General features: G+C 42.8%; 1 protein-coding gene across 3 annotated transcripts in view; it reads left to right on the top strand.

Annotated features, from left to right (window-relative positions):
* Positions 1–22,409, top strand: part of LOC108712669 (neurogenic locus notch homolog protein 3) — a 107,703-nt gene that overhangs the window by 68,371 nt on the left and 16,923 nt on the right. The window contains exons 4-15 of one of the 3 annotated variants that reach the window (XM_018254990.2): positions 4,052–4,194; positions 5,097–5,432; positions 5,532–5,654; positions 7,323–7,556; positions 7,766–7,921; positions 13,343–13,528; positions 13,674–13,787; positions 15,843–15,956; positions 16,312–16,545; positions 21,434–21,544; positions 21,751–21,958; positions 22,219–22,367. In XM_018254990.2, the coding sequence (XP_018110479.1) occupies positions 4,052–4,194; positions 5,097–5,432; positions 5,532–5,654; positions 7,323–7,556; positions 7,766–7,921; positions 13,343–13,528; positions 13,674–13,787; positions 15,843–15,956; positions 16,312–16,545; positions 21,434–21,544; positions 21,751–21,958; positions 22,219–22,367 (2,108 nt within the window). Of the gene's footprint in view, positions 1–1,034; positions 1,424–4,051; positions 4,195–5,096; positions 5,433–5,531; positions 5,655–7,322; positions 7,557–7,765; positions 7,922–13,342; positions 13,529–13,673; positions 13,788–15,842; positions 15,957–16,311; positions 16,546–21,433; positions 21,545–21,750; positions 21,959–22,218; positions 22,368–22,409 lie in introns of those variants that run through there. The other 2 variants (XM_041588064.1, XM_041588063.1) reach the window with 2 other exon arrangements.

Below are 22,409 nucleotides of genomic sequence, written 5' to 3' on the forward strand. Positions count from 1 at the left end.
ATATATAGTATGTTATGATAATGTGTATATATATGTAATATTGTATGGTTATATATATATAATATGTATGTCTTGTATATATATATATAATGTATATATAATATATATATATGTATATGATTATGATATAGTATTATATATATATATATATATATATATAAGATATTAATATAATATATATATGTATCGGTATATTATTTAATATTTCATTTAATATAAGCTATAATATGTATGATATATATATATTATTATGATATTTATGTATATTAATATAATATATATATAATAATATATGTATTCATGTATATATATATCTATATATTATGTATGTATATATATATATAATAATATATGTATGTGGTTAATTTATATAATATGTATATTTATAGTGTATATATGTGTATATTATAATATATATTATATATTATATTATTTATATGTATATTTTTGTATAATTATTATATATATATTATTATATGTATGTATATATATAATATTATTATATGTATGTGTATATATATATATATATATAATATGATGTGTATGTGGTGTATATATATATATATAGATATATACTAATTTATGTATGCTATATATATATATATATATATATATATGTATGTATATATAATATATATATAATGTATGTATAGTATATATAATATATATATATATATGTATATAATTATATATCATATAATAATATATATATGTATATATATATATATATATGTATGTATGGATAGTATATGTATGTATGTATGTGTGTATAATGTATGTATGTATGTGGTGTTATATATATGTATGGATGTGTGTATATATATTATGATGTGTACTATATATATATATATGTACGTGATATATAATATATATGTATGTGTATATATAATATATATATATATATGTATGTATATATATATATATATGTATGTGTATATATATATATATATGTATATGTATATATATATATATATATATGTATATACTCGTGTATAAGCCGAGGTTTTTCAGCACCCAAAATGTGCTGAAAAGGTCTACCTCGGCTTATACACGAGTCAATGGGCTTCCCCCTATAGTTAGCTGCCTGCTGCCAGTACCTTTGTGCCTTTGGTTGGAGTCGAGGCTGCTGAGGACCCTGCTATGCATTCCCGCTGGCGACTGGCTGCACTGCGCCTGCATGAAAAATTCTACGTTGACGGCAGGAAGCAGCAAACGTAATGCTGTCTTCGCATGCGCATTCTATTACGCGAGGCTATTACGAAGGAGCGCAATCTGGACTGCTACTTTCCGTGTCTGCACCCCCTCAGGACCGCACCACGGGGACTCCAGGTCCTAAAGGGCCCCCACCATTGCTGCTGGCCAGTACCTGCCTGGAGCTGAGCAGATCCAGGAGCTACAAATCTGCTCCTGACTCATAGCGCCGGTAAGTGTGACTTACAACTGTCCCAATTTTGCATGTACTTGCGCTGGTTGCCTCTTTCTCTTGTCCCACTCGGGTGGTGCGGGGTGACAGAAAAGGGGGCAGGCTGGAGCACTGCTGGAAAAGTGGGGAGCCAGCAGCTGTGTGTTAAGGAGCACTAAAGGGGAAGCACTGACCCTGTGCACCTAGGTTCACCTGTCACACACCCGTACAGTGTGCCCGCTCACACTCCTGTCCATAGGAGGCTGGCGCTCTCACTTGCATAGGCGGTCCAAAGCCAAGTCCATAGCAGCAGCAGCAGCACCCTCACTTACACCAGAGCCCATATGGGATAGTGAAGGAGAGGGAGAAAGCCAACAGAAAACCAGGAAACGCTAGCATGGCTAGTGTGGTGCAGGAGCGTGTGTTCTGCTGAAGATGTCCTAAAATGCATTTCTCACCCCTAGGCTTATACTCGAGTCAATAAGTTTACAAGTTTTTGTAGGTAAAATTAGGTACCTCGGCTTATACTCGGGTCGGCATATACACGAGTATATACGGTGTATAATATATATATATATATATATATATATATATATATATATATATATATATATATATATATATATATATGTGTGTGTATGTGTGTATATATATACACACACACTCTCGAATGAACCAGCAACACAGGAATATTTTTAAAAAGTAAATAAGTGTATTTAGTGAAGCATGTTCCAACCAACGTAACGTTTCGGTCCCTGCTGGGACCTTTCTCAAGCTATATATATATATATATATATATATATATATATATATATATATCCCAGAACTACAGATATATATATATATCCCCAGTTCACTGTAGTTCTGCCTTGCCGGACTAGTATTTCTTTCCCTTTACAACTACACTCCTTTTTAGCTCCTCCTTTTCTGTGTATCTTTATTTATAAATATATTCATAACTTAGCTTGTTATCTGTGTCACGCTTGGCTTACAAATAAATATTTACAATACCGGTTTCAGTGTTTATTTTTGCAGACAGACACAAAGGGGCAGATTCCCTAAGGGTCGAATTTCGAAGTTAAAAATACTTCGAAATTCGACCCTCGAATTGAAATCCTTCGACTTCGAATATCGAAGTCGAAGGATTTAGCGCTAATCCTGCGATCGATCGATCGAAGGATTTTTCGTTCGATCGAACGATTTTAATTCAACGATCGAAGGAAAATCCTTCGATCAAAAAAAGATTAGCAAACCTATGGGGACCTTCCCCATAGGCTAACATTGACTTCGGTAGGTTTTACCTGCCGAAGTAGGGGGTCGAAGTTTTTTTTAAAGGGCAAGTACTTCGACTATCGAATGGTCGAATAGTCGAACGATTTTTCGTTCGATTCGTTCGATTTCGTTCGAATTCGAACGAATTTAACCAATTCGATGGTCGAAGTACCAAAAAAATACTTCGAAATTCGAAGTATTTTTCATTCGAATCCTTCACTCGAGCTTAGTGAATCGGCCCCAAAGAGTTGGACCATTTTAACTTGTCAGATGTCTCCTGTCTGTTATGCCTCAATGTACTATTATGAGGACATAACTCTGTGTATTGCCATTTATACATAATAAGCTGCCATGTTGCTTGCCTCCGATCTACTTCCTAGACTGCAGAACAACACCTCTGGAGATCCCAGAATTCTCTACGGAGAATCCCTAATTTACTAATACTGTATGAATGTACTGAATGGGGCTGCAATTCCTTGTGCAGCTAATGGGATAGGATTGATACTTGCTGCTTATTGTAAAGCTCCGTCTGACACTTTCAGTCATATGGCATGGTGTGTGTGCATGGGCTCACGTGAGCCCCATAGGAATGCACTGAAGGGGAAGATGTATCCTATTTTTGTTATTGATTTGAGTGCAATATTGGAAGTGGTGCCTTCACTGTGTTCTTAACTAGTGAATGAATAACTTAGCTGTGTGCACAATTGTGCTAGTTTTTCCGGCTTCATAACTCTTTGTGGAGGATGAATTGCCACTTTTAATAGGATGCCTTTCCCTTTTGATATGTAAGAGGGTGCAAGTGCTGCTCTGCGTGCTGTCGTAGTGCTGCACATTAATTTTTTATGAGGCATTGGTGCTTGTGCCTTCTGTGCTGTAGAACCTTGCTCAGTCTTGGTGCTTGAGTCCTTTATGCTCCATGTCCTCTAGAACAGTGTTGATCCTTGGTGCTTGTGTCCTCTGCTCCATGTTCTCTAGAACAGTGCTAAACCTTGTGATACTGTCATGGGAAAAAACATTTTTTTTTTCAAAATGAATTTGTTAATAGTGCTACTCAAATCCATTTCTCAAAAGAGCAAACAGATTTTTTTATATTCAATTTTGAAATCTGACATGGGGCTAGATATTTTGTCAATTTCCCAGCTGGCCCCAGTCATGTTACTTGTGCCTGCACTTTAGGAGAGAATTGTTTTTCCCGTGACAGTATCCCTTTAAGCCCTCCATGCTCCATGTGCTCTAGAACAGTGTTGCATCTTGGTGCTTGAACCCTCCATGCTTCCTCTTTCTATAATGCCAAATGCAGGTGTGCTAGTCCCTGTAGAACAGAAGTGATTAGTGCAATGCCCAATATATGATAATTTTTGATGTGTTTATTTTTAGCTGTCTCACTTCATGGATTGGGGAGCTGTGCCAATTTAAAGACCCCTGTGTTCCCTCGCCCTGTATTAATGGAGGGGCCTGCCAGAGTTCTATCCGAGGGGATACTGTACAGTACGAATGCAGCTGTGCCAAGGGATTCAGAGGTGAGCGACCACTGTCAAATTTACCTGGTTGTTCCAAAGAATGATGCCACAACTAATGTTTTGGCTTCACCAAACAAGAGCTTGTAGGAAAGTCCCATTGCTTGGTGCTCGTGTTGGATTCTGCTACATGGGTTTATATACAAAATGGCATTTCTGTTGCAGTACATAACTTACATTTGTAAAGCTTTTTCCAACCTAAAGACACCCGTCTCTGTTACCCTTCAAGGCTCTCTGATCATTTTGTCTTGAGTCAACATTTTGTAAAACAGATGTCACCAAGCTACCATGTAGGGTTTGCGTGGGTAATGTGTAAATCTAGTGCCACTTTAAAGGAGAAGGAAAGCTACCAAAGCAGTTTATTGCTGATAGATTAGCCACAATAGTGAAAGCTATAATACAATATTTATCCTGCAGAATGATTTACCATACATAAGTAAACCACTCTAGAAGCTCTCTGTTTGTTTAGGATAGCTGCCATGTTAGCTTGGTGTGACATCACTTCCTGCTTGTGTCTCTCCCTGCTCACTCATAGCTCTAGGCTCAGATTACAGCAGGGAGGAGAGGAGGGAGGGGGAGAGGAGCAAACTAAGCATGCTCAAGCCCTAGCCCTGGAGGTTTATGCTGAAAACAGGAAGTCTGATACAGAAGCCCATGTGTACACAATAGAAGGAAAGAAATGTTGTGTTTCTTTTGACAGAGGACTCAGAGTAGCATTACTTTGAGGGTTTGCTTGTGTATTTATATAGACCTTTCTAATAAAACTTTAGCCTTTCCTTCTCCTTTAAAGCATTTCCTGCTTCTTTACCCGCTAACCTAGTCTCCTCATCTTCATTATTTTTCCCACAACTTTGTCACCTTGCCTGCACCCCCTCACCTCTCCCTCTCTGTCTCATTATCATTAGGACAAGATTGTTCCCTCATTGATGCTTGTGCTTCAAACCCCTGTGAGAATGGTGCACGCTGCACTAACTGGAATGGCCGCTATAATTGCACTTGCCCGCCCGGCTATCAGGGCCGCAGCTGCCGTGTGGATATAGATGAATGTCGCACCCCTGGGCTCTGCCAAAATGGAGGACAATGTGTTAATACCCCTGGTTCCTTCCACTGCCGCTGCCCCAGTGGTTACACAGGGCAATTCTGTGAAGCTATTTATGTGCCTTGTGCCCCCTCCCAGTGCCAAAACGGGGGAACCTGCAGACAGACTGGAGATCTAACCTACCAGTGTGCTTGCCTTCCTGGTGAGTGAGATACTAATCCCCCCTGTGGCTTTGCTCAGGCCCAAATGGGATGGGCATTGTACACCACATCTCATCTTCTCAATCACTGCTCTTCTGCAGGTTTTGAAGGACCAAACTGTGAGATAAATGTGGATGATTGCCCAGGACACAAGTGTATGAATGGCGGCATATGTGTGGATGGCGTGAATACCTACAACTGCCAGTGTGCCCCAGAATGGACAGGTAAGTGGTATATGTAGAACTTGTTCAGGGGACACAGGTTATTTCAAACCTTATGCAGGTTCCTGTTGTTCCATTGACTGCAAGTTGGTTCTAGTCAATAACTGTGCACTAGTTGGTTAGTTCTGATTGGCTTCAGGTAGCTTCTAGCCCTTCCCACTCTGTTAGCTAACCACAAATGAAAAAGTGATCCAAGAAGGCTTTCATGATTGAATTAAAGTGCCTAACATGGATTAAAACCCCTATTTCTGACCCTGCTATGCATGATGGTCATGTGTCTTAAAGGAATTGTTCAGTGTAAAAATAAAAACTGGCTAAATAGATAGCCTGTGCAAAATACAAAATGTTTCTAATATAGTTAGTTAGGCAAAAATGTAATGTATAAAGGCTGGAGTGACTGGATGTGTAACATAAATAGCCAGAACACTACTTCCTGCTTTTCAGCTCTCTTGGTTTACACTGACAGGTTACCCTGGTTACCAGGCAGTAACCAATCAGAGACTTGGGGGGGGGGCACTTGGATCAGATCTGTTGCATTTGAATCTGAGCTGAATGCTGAGGATCAATTGCAAACTCACTTAACAGATATGTCCCAAATGGCTCCCCTTCAAGTCGCTGACTGAATCAGAGTTAGAGAGCTGAAAAGCAGGAAGTAGTGTTCTGGCTATTAATGTTACACATCCAGCCACTCCAGCCTTTATACATTACATTTTTGGCTAACTAACTATATTATAAATATTTTTTATTTTGCACAGCCTATCTATTTTTTTGTTACACTGAACTGTTCCTTTAAGTGCTCAGTGTTCTTTTCCAAGCACATGCTTAATATAGCCACAGAGACATCCAATGTTAAAGTGAAACTGACACTAAAGAACTACTTTTTTAAGTATGAATGTACATTAAAAGTTACCTATAGGTCATGTTGATCATGTTTTGTTGAGAGGTCTGTTTTTAATAGTAATTAATATTTAAAAATAGTAATTGTAAATGCTAACGGACTCCTGCTGAATAAATATGGCAACACCCTCATAGATCAACACAGGGAGTCAGACAGGTAATGGAAAAGCATCAGGCCAATTATTTATAGCAAACTTATAAGTAGCATGCAAAGCCAATATTCAAAAAAAAGTTTAATTTCTGGTGTCCGTATCTCTTTAAAGGGGTGGTTCACCTTTAAGTGATTTTTTTTCATGTTATAGAATGGACAATTCTAAGCAACTTTTCAACTGGTTGTCATTATTTTATTTTTTATAGTTTTTAAATGATTGACCTTCTTCTCCTGACTCTTTCCAGCTTTCAAAAATGGGGTCACTGACCCATCTAAGAAACAAATGCTTTCTAAGGCTACAAATTTATTCTTATTGCTATTCTATTCAGGCCTCTCCTATTCACATTCCAGTTTCTTATTCAAATCAATGCATGGTTACTAGAGAGATTTGGACCTTATCAACCAGATGATTGAAATTGCAAACTGGAGAGCTGCTGAGCTATATAACTCAAAAAGCACAAATAATAAAAAAAGAAGACCAATTGCAAATTGTCCTAAAAGTTAACTCAAATGTGAACAACCCCTTTTAAGTGTCCAGTGTTCCTTTCCAAGCGAATGTTTAATATAGCCACAGAGGCTCCCAATGTTAAGAATATGACATTTGTTTTCTATCCTTATAACAGGCCAGTACTGCACAGAGGATGTGGATGAATGCCAGCTTCAACCCAATGCCTGTCACAACGGAGGCACCTGCTTCAACACCCAGGGAGGCCACACTTGTGTTTGTGTAAATGGCTGGACGGGGGAGAGCTGCAGTGAGAATATTGATGACTGTGCTACAGCTGTGTGCTTCAATGGAGCCACCTGCCATGATCGAGTGGCCTCCTTCTACTGCGAGTGTCCCATGGGCAAGACAGGTGGGTGCTGTAGGATTGATATGATGGGGACCACACAGCATAGTCTTTATTATAGAATTGCCCTTCACAGGACTGTTCTAAGCAAATACCACATCAACAACATTATAGAGGTAATGTAATTAAAATCAAACAATTTGCAGTAGGTCTGGTAACTCACAGCAACCAACCCAATGTTTGATGCTTATCATCCTTCCAACTCCATTTGATAGGTCTTCTGTGTCATTTGGAAGATGCTTGTGTTAGCAACCCTTGTCACAAAGATGCCATGTGTGATACCAACCCAGTGAATGGACGTGCTATCTGCACCTGCCCACCCGGATTCACAGGTGGAGCCTGCGACCAGGATGTGGATGAGTGCTCTATAGGTAAATATTGGAAATAATATTTTTATATGTCTTTGTGTTTTCAAAGGGATTCTGTCATGATTTTTATGATGTAGTTTTTATTTCGAAATGACACTGTTTACACCGCAAATAATTCACTCTACAATGTAAAATTCCTGAACCAGCAAGTGTATTTTTTATTTTTAGTTGTAATATTGGTGTGTAGGCAGCCATTTCAGATCATTTTGCCTGGTCATGTGCTTTCAGAAAGAGCCAGCACTTTAGGATGGAACTTTAGGCTGTTGTTTCTCATACTCCATGTAACGGAATGTGTCCCAGTGGGACCTGGATTTTACTATTGAGAACTGTTCGTAGATAACAGGCAGCTGTTATCTTGTGTTAGAGAATTTTGTTTATTGAGAAAATACTATAACAAAGTAACAAAATCTTATTACATAATACAAAACTTTAAAATAGAGCAATATACAATCTTCTTTACAAAAAAACAATGTAATTTATACAAACCAAACCGTTAATAAGCAAATTGTTTCTCCCCGAAAATGTTTCCCTTACACCTGTATTAACTGAAAGCTTTCTCTCCTTTCCCAGACACTCCCTATATTACATTAAACTGTATTTAATTAGTTGCCCCTTTAGATTTCTTTGAGGATTTTGGGGCCTTTGGGGATTTAACAAAATCTTCCTCCAATCCATCCCCAAATCTCTACCTGAATTCCTTTTACGCCTTGGGAATCACCTTCAACCTCCAGAAACACCATCCCCCCTCCCTCTGAAACACCCTGCTCTCCCATTTCAGGGGCCCTTCCTTTCCTTTTCTTCCCCTGATCCTCTATGATGGACTCCTTCCCCACATGCTGCTCTTGCAGAAAAACAAGAGATTCACCTTCATGAACCTTTCTTTTTCCCTTTCGGTTCCTCCCGGCCTTCCACTGGACCATCACCTTCTGCCTTATTAGTCTGCCTTTTCCTTTTCTTCTCCTCTGTAACTTTCCTTTCTTCCTCTTCCCTCTCTATCTTTCTCAACTCCTCCTCCTCCTATGCTAGGTCCCCCCAGCTCTTCCCGTCTGGCAGGAGGTACAGTGGCGTAACTACCGGGGGAGCAGGGGATGCTATTGGGCCAGGGGCCACACCCCCGCAGGGCCCCCCCGGCAGTCACGCGCCCACCGCAGTGGCTGCATCGCCGCACGGAAGAGGGTGGGGGGCGGGGCCCGGCAAATTGTTTCTCCCCGAAAATGTTTCCCTTACACCTGTATTAACTGAAAGCTTTCTCTCCTTTCCCAGACACTCCCTATATTACATTAAACTGTATTTAATTAGTTGCCCCTTTAGATTTCTTTGAGGATTTTGGGGCCTTTGGGGATTTAACAAAATCTTCCTCCAATCCATCCCCAAATCTCTACCTGAATTCCTTTTACGCCTTGGGAATCACCTTCAACCTCCAGAAACACCATCCCCCCTCCCTCTGAAACACCCTGCTCTCCCATTTCAGGGGCCCTTCCTTTCCTTTTCTTCCCCTGATCCTCTATGATGGACTCCTTCCCCACATGCTGCTCTTGCAGAAAAACAAGAGATTCACCTTCATGAACCTTTCTTTTTCCCTTTCGGTTCCTCCCGGCCTTCCACTGGACCATCACCTTCTGCCTTATTAGTCTGCCTTTTCCTTTTCTTCTCCTCTGTAACTTTCCTTTCTTCCTCTTCCCTCTCTATCTTTCTCAACTCCTCCTCCTCCTATGCTAGGTCCCCCCAGCTCTTCCCGTCTGGCTGGAGGTACAGTGGCGTAACTACCGGGAGCAGGGGATGCTATTGAGCCAGGGGCCACACCCCCGCAGGGCCCCCCCGGCAGTCACGCGCCCACCGCAGTGGCTGCATCGCCGCACGGAAGAGGGTGGGGGGCGGGGCCCGGCTGCACGGCCTGCACCAGGGCCCGCCCCCACCTAGTTCCGTCTCTGAGGAGGTACTTGTTTGAGGTGGGTATGTCAGTACCAAGTACCAGTTTCCCTGGCTTCTTTCTTGATTTCTCCACTACTCTCCAGTCTTCCTCCCTCAATCCTTGTACTGGGGAACCTCCCTCCTGCCTCCCTAAACTTCCTGCTTCACTTTCTCCCTCTGTCCTCTCCACTCTCCCTTCTGCTGCCACCATAACAGTCCCTTCTGGCCTCCCCTCCTCTGCTGCCTCCATCCTCACTTCCTGCTCTATCACTTCCTCTTGCTCAAAAAACTCTCTCTCCATCCTGGGACAAGCCTTGACAATATTGTGCCAAGCATCTGGACACTGGCAGTGTGTGTGTGTGTGTGGCCCTAGGATGAACACAAGTTACAGTGGATCTTATTTCACTCTTTACTGATGTGGCCCATGGGCCCCACACAGCGCACACACCTTGTTGTCACAGTTAATGGCCAGATGGCGCCTTGTGGCCAGATGGCGCCTTGACCCACGCCTGAAACACTGCCGTAGCTGCCCCGGGTAGAAAGAGGAGCCTCTCTCTTTGCCTGTAAAGAAGGAGTTGGTGAGATGTTTAGGGGCATTGTTCTGTACCTGTAGCCTGACCTGCACCCTACATCCTGCCACCCAGAAACCCTCCTCATTATTAACTGGCACAGCACTGTGCACTGCCATTGTAGCCACACAAGAACATCATTTGGGTGGAATGGACTCGTTCTTAAACAAAATAGTGACTGCTTTAGTTTCAGGCCTAGAGATGGGACTCGCTGTAAATCCCTCCCACTCTAGGGAGCCCTCCTTCTGCTCATACAGAGCCCAGAATCTTTCCAGGCCTTGAGACAGTTTAAAGCTGATGTCAAACTCACCTAAGAGACAGAGAAAAAGGCAAAGATATCACTGGGGGTAAAGCCCCCAGTTTTATGAAATTTTATGAGATTGTTGGCTACAAACCTCTCCACAGTGGCCTTCTCCTTCTCTCCCTCGCACTTGATCCTCACTACATTCCTTCTCTTGAACACCTGTCCCTCAAAACTCATTCCTCTGAGTCTGCCTGTTAAAGAGTCTCCACCTCTCCCAGATATTGGGTTTCACTGTTTCTGGGGCCTTTTGCTGTGTCCAAGTACTGTCATGAGCATCTACCCCCCCCCCCTGTCACCACGTGCTCACCCAGCACCTTACAGCCACTCTGTGCAGGTACCCCCCCCCCATTATCACTTCTACCCCCAGTCACAGCACTGGCACACTCCACTTGCCTCACTTGCTGCCCCCCTCCATCCTCGCTCGCCACTTCTCTCCAGTCATTGTCTATGTGGGTCAGTGTCGGACTGGCCAGACCCCCCTCTCCCGATATTGGGGTTGACTAGCCATGTGCGCATGTGTGCCAAGTGACGACGTTTGCGCATGCGTGCCGAGCGGCTCAGCGCATCACAGTAGGGGAGCGGGGGGCTGAGGGGGGGCTCTGGGACAGCAGTCCCTGTGAGCCCCGGCTCCCCCAGTCTGACCCTGGTGTGGGTAATGTCCATAGCATTCAGCACAGGATCAGGATTTTGCTGCTCACTCACAGGCACAAAGTCCTTTAAATCAGCCAGTAAGTGCTGCGCAGTATCACAAGGCAACTCCCTGGGGTCCTCCATCTCTTTACACTGGGGCCTGCTTGTATAGAAATCTTCCCAGGGTTTGATTAAACTCATAGTCTGTGTGATTTCTTGCTCCACATCCTCCAGCTCCTTGTTCAGCAGTGTGGCCCATTTGATGGATTGGGCTCTCACTTCTCCCTCAGCCTGGGACATTACACTGATCTCAGTCAGTATGGCAGCTTCCAGCTCCACTTTCCTGCATGGCAGAGTCTCCATAACTGCCATTATTGTACCAGAGACAAACACAGTTTCATTGGGAGATACAGGGCCCAGTTTGTTACAGTCAGCTCTAACACAGTCAATATTGACCCCCTGGGGCCCATTAGCAGCAGAGGGAATATGAGGGAAAGGTATTACCTGCTCTGTAGTGGCCCCAGCACTGCTCCTTCTCTCCAGAGCCTTCTCTGCCTTTAGGGTTTCCACCTTTTGCTACATTTTTTTACCGGCTGGTGGGGGGTGGGAACAAAAAGGGGTGGAGTGTGACGTCAAAGGGGCTGGCTATGACATAAAAAGGGGCGGGCCACGGCACAGAGATTTCCAAACGAAGGACAAAATCTAAGTTTACAGGGGATTGGGGGCGGCCGAGGGGTATTTCAAATTACCGAGGGGTATTACAAATTTACAGGCAAGCTACATTGCTGGTATATTTGTAATACCGGCCTCGGCCTTGGCAGGTGTTTTACCGGCTAGTCCGGTAAAATACTGGCCGCGTGGCAACCCTATCTGCCTCACTCACTTCTAGATTCTCACACACTGGCGCCATCTTGGATTCCCCTCTGACTGACCAGCACATGGGACTCTCTTCTCCTGCTGCTGCTTGACTTTCCTCCCAGCATCCTCCTGGGTTCCCCTGGGAGTTTACAGGTACAGCCACTGCCTCCTGCCCTGCACTGCTGCTCTGTCTTTCCTCCATGGAGTCTGTGACCCCCAGGGGAGTTCTGTGCAGGTTCCTTCCCAGGGAGGTCTCGCTGTGACTCTGCAGAGTTTATCCCCTCAGGGGGGAGCACAGACCATTGCTACACAGCCTGAAGGTCCAGGGGAATCATACTCCAAAGCAATAGAACCAGAACATTCACCAGGGATTTCTTTCAGGTGTTCGGCACTTTTTCCCTCATCCAAGATGGCCGCAGGAACCTCATTCCTTTTTCCTCCATTACCTTTTCTCCCAGCAGCAGAAACAGCTTTGATTTTCTGCTGCAATGCTCTGCGCTCACTAGGTTTCTTGGCTTCCACAGTCGTAGCACAAACTCGCACGTTTGCTTGTGGCCAGACGTGCACCACCAGGACTCTTAGCCTTGACCTGCCCCCCCTGCTCTTAGGGCTCCTAGCCACTTTATTCCTCATGCTGCCACTTTGGGAGGAAAAACTGAATTAAAGTCCAAACAAATTAATTTACAAGGCTGAAACCTTGCTTGTGGAAAACCACTCTCACCACAAGCTCACTTTAATCTTGTGTTAGGAGCTGCTATCTGGTTACCTTCCCATTGTTCTGTTTTTAGGCTGTTGGAGGAAAAAAGGGAGGGGTGATATCACTCCAAATTGCAGTACAGCAGTAAAAAGTGACTGAGGTGTATCAGAGCACAAGTCACATGACTGAGGGCAGCTGGGAAACTGACAATATATCCAGCCCCATGTCAGATTTCAAAATTAAATATAAAAAAAAGCTGTTTACTCTTTTGATTTCAAAGCATAATTCTGCTGGAGCAGCACTATTAACTGATGCCTCTTGAAAAAAAGCATTTTTTTCCCCATAACACTATCCCTATAATGACTTGATAACCTCCTAAATGTATCCTTTGTTGCAAAACTAAAGGATAAGTAAGCAGGCTATTTTTATGTGTAGCTAAATTTTATTTTCCCTAGGTGCTAACCCCTGTGAACACTTTGGACGCTGTGTTAACACTCAGGGCTCCTTCCAATGTCAGTGTGGACGGGGCTATACAGGTCCCCGTTGTGAGACAGACGTAAACGAGTGCCTTTCCACCCCATGTCAAAATGACGCCACCTGTTTAGACCGAATTGGAGAGTTTACTTGTATCTGCATGGCTGGTGAGACCTCAGTACTTTAATTTTATTATTATTATTAGTGTCCCAGTACACCAGAATCAAGGTGATACAGGTGTCCTGAATGCTACTGGAGAAAACAGAGTACTTATGGGCCATTTTTAAAATTCCCTTTTCTCACCCCTCTCAGGATTCACTGGAACATTCTGTGAAGTGAATATAAACGAGTGTGAGAGCAGCCCATGTGTAAATGGGGGAGTCTGCAAGGATGTGGTTAATGGATTCACTTGCAGCTGTCCAGCTGGTGAGTAATACAAAAGAAATGTTAGGCCGCACCCTTAAATTGGAAATCGGTCCTACAGCCTAATCAATATTTAATTATAAATTATTAATCAATTGGTTCAAAAGAAATGTTAGGCAGTAACCTTAAGATGGAAATCTGTCATTCAGCCCAAACAATAGTTAAATTATTAATCAATTGAATTAATCAATTCACTGGAACATTCTGTGAAGTGAATATCAACGAGTGTGAGAGCAGCCCATGTGTAAATGGGGGAGTCTGCAAGGATGTGGTTAATGCTGGTGAGTCATACCAAAGAAATGTTAGGCTGCACCCTTGAATTTGAAATCAGTCATGCAGCCTAATCAATATTTAATAGTTATTAATTATCTTATGAATCTCTTAGCAGACAAATTTAACTTCCCTAAGCTGCTGACCCCACAGGTGTACATACTAGGAGTCTTTGATGAAATCATAAAGAATAATCACGCCAGAGCCAGATACCGAACACTCCTATACTATGCTAAGAAAATTACAATGAAATGGATGGGTCCCAACCCCCCAAAGTGCCAAACTGAATAACATTGGTAAATCAGAATCTGCCTCTTATCAAACTCGCCTTATTAGCCAGGGGTCACTGAAAACATTTGAAAAAATCTGGAGCCCTTGGTGGGAGGTGGGGCTGGGGGGTCATGGCTCTCTAATGTGAACTAAAACATCTACAACACAAAGGTTAAAGGAATTGTTCAGTAGAATAATAAAAACTGGGTAAATGGATATGCTGTGCAAAAGAAAACATTTTTCTAATATAGTTAGCCAAAAATGTAATGTATAAAGGCTGGAGTGACTGGATTTGTAACATAACAGAACAGAAAACTACTTCCTGCTTTTTAGCTCTCTTGATTTTCACTGACTGGGTACCCATGCTGTAACCAATGTGTGACTTGAGGGGGGCCACATGGGCCATAACTGTTGCTTTTGCATCTGAGCTGATTTCTGAGGATCACTTGAAAACTCACTGAACAGTTATGTCCCATGTGGTCCCCCTTCAATTCACTGACTAACTCAGAGTTCGAGAGCTGAAAAGCAGGAAGTAGTGTTCTGTTATGTTATGTTAGACATCCAGTCACTCCAGCCTTTATACATTACATTTTTGCCCTACTAACTATAATAGAAACATTTTTTTATTTTGCACAGCCTATCTATTTATCCAATTTTTATTTTTACACTGAACTGTTCCTTTATGAACCCTTGACCTTATGCAGATCATTGCGTAGTTAGCCCTAGTTGTTAAAGTTGTTGTTCACCTTCCAAACCCTTTTTTTCAGTTCAGTTGTTTTCCGATTGTTCCCCAAAAATAAAGACTATTTGCAATTACTTTCCGTTATTAATTTTTTACTGTTTTTCCAAAAACTAAATTTTGAATGTTCCTGTCTTCAGTGTTCTATGTTTCAGACAGCTCAGTAATTCAGGTGCAGGCTCTTAATTGTTACAATTTTGCAACATTTAGTTGATACATTTCTCAGCAGCATTTCTGGAGTATTAGCAACTATTGTATCAATTCTAACAGCTGCATGTAATAAAACCCGGAGATTCTGCTCAGCAGGGACAAAGGTAAAAAATGTATCAACTAAATATATCAATTTAGAACAGTTTACAAGGTCGGCGACCTCCGCTTCCAGAGCTGCTTTAGAAGGTGAAAAATTACACTTTACACTTCTATATTAGAAAAACGTTGACACATGAAAATAGAAAGTAATTGGAAAAATTTGTTTATTATGGTGATCTATCTGAAAACAACTAGTTGTTTGAAGGTGAACAACCCCTTTAATAGGAGTTCGGGAAGTAAAAAAAAAACCCTCTAGGTGAAGGAATGCTTGAACTATGCTCTAGACTAGGGTATACCAGCTAAATTACTAAACAAAATTTAAGCAAATATATTTGCTTAAATTCTCTGCAACAGAAACTCAATTACCTTTATGGCATGTGTCTTGTTTAATGTGTTATAAAACAATAACAAATTTTACTTAAAAAAAAAAAAAAAAAAAAAAAAAAGATTAATCGTCTGCTCCTTGGTAGGGTTTACCGGCTCCATGTGTCAAATCGATATAGATGAGTGTGCCAGTACGCCATGCAAGAATGGAGCTAAATGTGTGGATAGACCCAATGGGTACGAGTGTCGTTGTGCCGAGGGTGAGTTCTGCACTCAAGGTTATCTCACTGTAGGTAACCTTACTCCAAGGATCTATCTCTGATGTTGTATCCTGTTCTCTCTCTCTCTCACGCTCTCTGGATGTTTCTTACTATGTTTAGGGAGGTAAGTCTTTTTCTGTCTTTTTCCGACCTTGCTTGCCCTTTCCATCTTTGGGTCATTCCTGCTTTACTTCTTCCTCTGATGCATCTGGATGTGCTCTGCTGCCCTTTGCTTTGGCAATGCCACCTGCCTGCACTGCTAGTCCTTTCATGATTGCTTCCCTCCAGCCATTGTCCCCTGCATTCCTCCCGATGCACTCTCTGTTCGGCTCATTCACCTTCTGAGGTCTTGTAGGTTTCGAGGGGCCACTATGTGATCGTAACATTGATGACTGCTCCCCTGATCCCTGTCATCATGGAAAATGTCGGGATGGCATTGCCAGTTTCACCTGCACGTGCGAACCAGGGTACACAGGCTATCGTTGTGAAAATCCGATAAACGAGTGCCACAGCAACCCATGTATGCATGGAGGAAAGTGTATTGACCTTGTCAACAGATACCTCTGTTACTGTCAACCAGGAACCTCAGGTAAGCATTCCGAGTGGGTGATATCATACCAACTTGAAGTAAAGAGACTGAAGTTTATCAGAGCACAAGTCACATAACTGGGGGCAGCTGGGAAACTGACTATATCTAGCCCCATGTCAGATTTCAAAATTAAATATAAAAAAATCTGTTTTTGTATACTAGTGAGGTATGTGTATTACCTAGTATATGATGTCACTGTAATTACTAATGCTTGAGAAAGAAGTGGGAGCTTTGAAACTTTGCATATTATTTACCAGTTGGTAAAAATGTTTTTGTTTCATGCACAAAGTTGTCTGGACTTTTTTGTTTGTTATATAATTTGTCCACAACGTGGACTTGGACACGGGCTGGAAATACGCTCCACTTTATTTATATATATATATATATATATATATATATATATATATATATATATATATATATATATATATATATATATATATATATATATATATATATATATAAATATATAAATATATATATATATATATATATATATATATATAAATATATATATATATTTACATAAAATGTAATGGGTAAAGACTTGCCTACAATGTGCGTCACATTTTCATTTATATTTTTATTTTCCAAATTCTCTTTGGAGAAAATCAGCTTAGGGGACACAGGGACAAAGGGGTATAGCGAGTACCACTAGGAAGCAGGACACAGCACTAAAGAAAACTTGGCTCCTCCTCCACTGGTTATACTCCCAGCAGGCAGAGCCTAAATCAGTTTTAGTTGGGTCCTCAGGAGGTTAGGTCCTAGGTTTTTTTTTTGTCTTGTCAGTTATCCGACTCCATGGGTATGTTTGGGACTTTTACATTGAGTAAAGGATCTTCACTAACACCCTACATCACAGGATACTGTCTCCGGGGTCTCATGTGCTTGCACTGACCATCCAGCCACATTCATATCTTCCTTTCCTACACAGGAGGAAGTTGGGCTGGCCGGTAGACAAGAGGAGAGACCCTTTCCCCCCCCCCCTTTTTTTTTTTACTGGGGGTGTGGGGCCATCTCTCTCTCTCGCCCTAGGATTACAGGGCTAAGCCGGGATTATTCTCCCTTGTCAGCTGGAGGATCTTGTCTCCTCATAGGCATGCACAGCGGACCAAAGAGGGAAAGGAGCAGCAGGAACGCTGACCGCAGTCAGACTACTGAGTCTGCAGTCGGGCAGCAGTGTTTCCCGTCCGGCAGGAGGGGAAAATTAAGTGTTTTTCTGCTCATAGCGCTACATTCCCTGCCTCACTTACCTTAACAGCAGGTTCTAATAAAAATGACTATATGTGCGAGGCTTCACGAGACACAACTCAAGTCATCAGCAGATCATCTGCACTTGCAGTAGCAGGTCACTCTGGATGAAACTATGGTCAGCAGAACTTTCTTCCAAAAAATCTCTGACATCCACCACTGCCAAGGGCGATACCAATAGGGGGGAGACTACGTCAATTTGCCGACATGTGGCTCAAAAACATTCAAGACTCATGGATTCACAAAGTTATTTCTCAAGGTTATCATATAGAGTTCTCATCACTCCCCCCCCCCCCTCATTGTTTCTTCATGTCCAGGCTCCCTCAGGAGCCAAGCAGACGCACAGCCTTCCAAGAAGTAATTTCCAGCCTTCTTTTCGCAGAGGTAATCGCACCTGTACCTCATGGGGAACGATTCAGGGGTTACTACTCAAATCTTTTCGTAGTACCCAAAAAGGACGGATCAGTTCGCCCCATATTGGATCTCAAGGAGCTGAACAAATTTATCCGCCCAAGAAAATTCAAGATGGAGTCCCTCTGATCAGTCATTGCGGCAATGTCACCAGGGCAATTCTTATTTTCATCGACATACCCATTTGTACCCATTTTCCCACTGCATCAGAGATAATTGAGATTTGCCTTCCAGAATCATCACTATCAAGTCACAATTCTGCCCTTCGGCCTAACATCCGCTCCACGGGTTTTCACCAAAGTCATGGCCGCAACCACAGCAGTGATCCGCAATGCAGGAGTTTCCATCCTGATCAAGGCACCATCCTTCCAGGAGGCCCAGAGGTCCCTCAGGGTGACAATGGACAAACTACAGGAACTCGACTGGGTCCTGAACCTGAACAAGTCTTCTCTGATTCCCAATCAATCCTTGATATTCCTCGGTTTGCAGTTCAATATTCAAACACAGAAGGTGTCTCTTCCTCGAGAGAAGGTTCTGCACCTACAAGCATTAGTTAAATCGATATTGCAGAAACCTCTACACACAGCCAGGTTCTGCATGAAGGTATTAGGAGTAATCTCTACTCCAAGAAATTGGTCTGTCTCATCAGACACTGGCATCCCTTCTCTGGCGCATTCTGACAACCGACGAAAGTCACTTCGGATGGGGAGCAGTCCTCAAAGGTCAGTCGGTACAAGGAAGATAGAATTCAGAAGAGAAGAAATTACAGATAAACCTACTCTACCGGGCAATCCGGCTAGGTCTCATTCATTGGCAGCAGGACTTGGTAGGTCAGGCTGTAAAGATACAGTTGGTAAACTCCACAGCGGTGGCCTACATCAACCACCAAGGAGGAACAAGAAGCAGGGGAGCGATAAAAAAAAAAAGAATCTTTTATCTTCAAATGGACCGAAGCTCACCAAGCCATTCTTTCAGCCATCTACATACTGGGGATTCTGAACTGGGAAGCAGATTATCTAAGCAGACAGTCACTGGATCTGGGCGAGTGGACGCTAAAAGACAACATTTTCCACGAAATAACACAAAGGTGGGGTTTGCCGGAAGTGGACCTCATGGCAACTCGGCACAACCGAAAGGTACCAGCCTTCTTAGCCCGATACAGGGATCCCTCCCTGGTATTTTCGTCTGGCCTATGCCTTCGCATCTCTGCCTCTCCTACTCAGGATCATCAGAAGGATGCAACGAGAACAAACCACTCTCATCCTAATAGCGCCAATGTGGCCACGGAGATTTCATAGATCTACTCAACTTGTCTGCAGAGGAACCCTGGACCTTGCTGTCGCTTCCAGACCTCCTCACCCAAGGTCAAATCCTTTACCCAAACCCAAGCAGACTCAACTTGACGGCTTGGCTCTTGAGACCCATATCCTGACGAATAAGGGTTTTTCTTCGGCTGTGGCTCACACAATGTGTTCTGTACGCAAACTAGTTTCACCAAGGGCCTATCACAGAGTTTGGTCTACGTACCGTCAATGGTGCAACCGACGCAAAGCAAAATTAACAGTACTATCCTTACCTAATATTCTAGAATTTCTACAGGAAGGTCTCTCCATTAGGCTCCCTCAAGTCGCAAATAGCGTTATCAGTGCTTTTCCAGAAACGCCTGGCACTACTACCAGATGTTAAGACCTTCATGCAGGGGGTAGCTCACATAGCTCCCCCATACGGACACCAGTCTCCCCATGGGACATCACATTAGTGCTACGGGCACTACAGAAGCCACATTTGAGCCCGTAAGTTCAGTATCTCTTCAATGGCTCACCTGGAAAACAGTTTGCCTCTTGGCAATTGCATCAGCAAGGCACGTTTCAGAACTCTGCGCACTCATGCAGATCACCATACCTGTTTTTTTCATCTCGACAGAGTAGTTCTTCGCACAGTTCCATCCTTCTTGCCAAAGGTGGTCTCAGATTTTCACCTAAATCAGGAAATAACTCTTGCGACTTTTTGTCCTGCACCTGCAAACCAGAAAGAGGCCGCAATGCACACTTTAGACCCAGTTCAGGCCTTAAAATTCTACCTTCACAGAGTTAAAGACATCCGTAAGTCGGATTCACTACTGATTATTCCCTCAGGACCACATCAGGGTAATCAGGCACAAGGACAGAATCCGCCAGATAGGATTACAGCCCACTCCACCAGGGGTGTCAGTACGTCCTGGGCATTCAGAAACCAGGCATCTGCAGAACAGCTGTGCAAAGCGTCTACGTGGACCTCTGTCCACTAATTTTCCAAATTTTACCACTTCGACACCTTTGCGGCTCCTGACACTCGCTTTGGCAGAAAGGTGCTTCAAGCAGCGGTGGTGCCTTTCCCATAGGCCTCATTCCTACTCGGGATTCTAGGGGTCAGCTTTGGTACGTTCCTATTGTCCCTGTGTCCCCCAAGCTGACTTGGAGAAAAGGAGATTTTTTGTACTTACCGTTAAATCTCTTTCTCTTCAGTCACTTGGGGGACACAGGGCTTCCCTCCCTGGATTGAGGTCCTTGTCTTCCGTCAGACATGTTGGATTGTTACAAGTTACTATTATGGTTCCTAAAGGTTTTTAAAGTTATTATTTCCTTTGGGCTTTGTTACAAACTAAGTTAGGCTCCGCCTGCTGGGGGTATAACCAGTGGAGGAGGAGCCAAGTTTTCTTTAGTTGTGTCCTGCCTCCTAGTGGTACTCGCTATACCCCATTGTCCCTGTCCCCCCCCCAAGTGACCGAAGAGAAAGAGATTTAACGGTGAGTACACAAAATCTCCTTTTTAATAAAGCAGCAAAGTTTCAAACAAACAATATTTGCCAAGATTCTATGTGAATCATACAAAGAAATTGATTTAATATTAACAGCTATTAACTACCAAGTGACCAGAGATCTACTTGATCTTTTTGCTTGTCACATTTAAAAACACAGCAAACATTTTCTCCAACATAACATGTGAATGGTACAGTCAAGTTTAAAATAGGTAAATCTCAAGGATTTTATCCCGTAAACCTATAAATAAATTGCCTTTTTGTTGTTTCTGATGTTTCTATATAAATCAACCACATTATTTTGAATAGCTTTCTTGAAGAATGGTCTCCTAATTTATATCTAATAGCATCTTGTAAGCAAAGGCTATGGAGATATTTAAGAACATCATTTTGTAATAGCTCACAGATTATTTTGGTCCTTGCTTAATAGGTGTGCACTGTGAGCACAATACTGATGATTGTGCCAGTAAACCTTGTGACTACGGGGAGTGCAGAGATGGCATCAACCGATATGACTGTGTATGCAAACCAGGGTTCACAGGTAAAGACTTATATTATTTGTTTGGTGGAGGGTAGAGGTCTAGATGGTGATGTGATGATGGTGACAGTATTGCAAGTCCATAAAAATGATGAAGACCAATTTTGGGAATCATGCATTTCAGACAAGAATACAGAGGCACCAGAGACCCAAAAGTTACATTTTTTCATATATATCTGATGTTCTGTTCTTTTACCCCCATTTCACAGGGCCTCTCTGCAACATTGAGGTGTCTCCCTGTGAGTCCAACCCATGCCGTGCTGGGGGCACCTGCCAGGTTACACAAAATGGCTTCCGGTGCCTCTGCCCTGAAGGACGAGGAACACGTGACTCTTTATGCAACCCCACCCAAGATCCTGATAAAGAGCTCTGTCCACCAGGTTGTGTGCATGGGGTTTGCCGCAAACTCTCAGACGGGTTAGTTGTGTAGTTGTATCTTCAACACATGACGCTGCCCCCTGCCACTAAAGGAGTATCAAATGAGAAGCCCAGCCATTAATTTTTCTTCTTTATGTTTAACCTTTTATTATAATTTCTCCTTGTGCATGTCTTCTGACTGATGCTGCAGTCCCTCGAAAACTTCTTTACATTCCTTCAACTTACTCCGACCCAACTTCTATTGATCCTATAAAATCCCACCTCCTTGGTTTCTCTGCTCATGTTGCCTGTTTCCTCAGATTCTCCTGTGATTGTAAGATGGGCTGGACTGGGAGAATGTGCGATCGGAGGAGTAGTGATATGTGTGCCCCCAATCCTTGCCAGAATGGAGGAAATTGTATTGACCGCCAAGGAGTGCCTGTCTGCCACTGCAGGGATGGATTTAGAGGTAATTGCTGGTTGGAAATTGTATGGCTGCCTCTAATTCACC

This window comes from Xenopus laevis, chromosome 3S (assembly GCF_017654675.1).
Source record: "Xenopus laevis strain J_2021 chromosome 3S, Xenopus_laevis_v10.1, whole genome shotgun sequence".
Classification (NCBI taxonomy): domain Eukaryota; kingdom Metazoa; phylum Chordata; class Amphibia; order Anura; family Pipidae; genus Xenopus; species Xenopus laevis.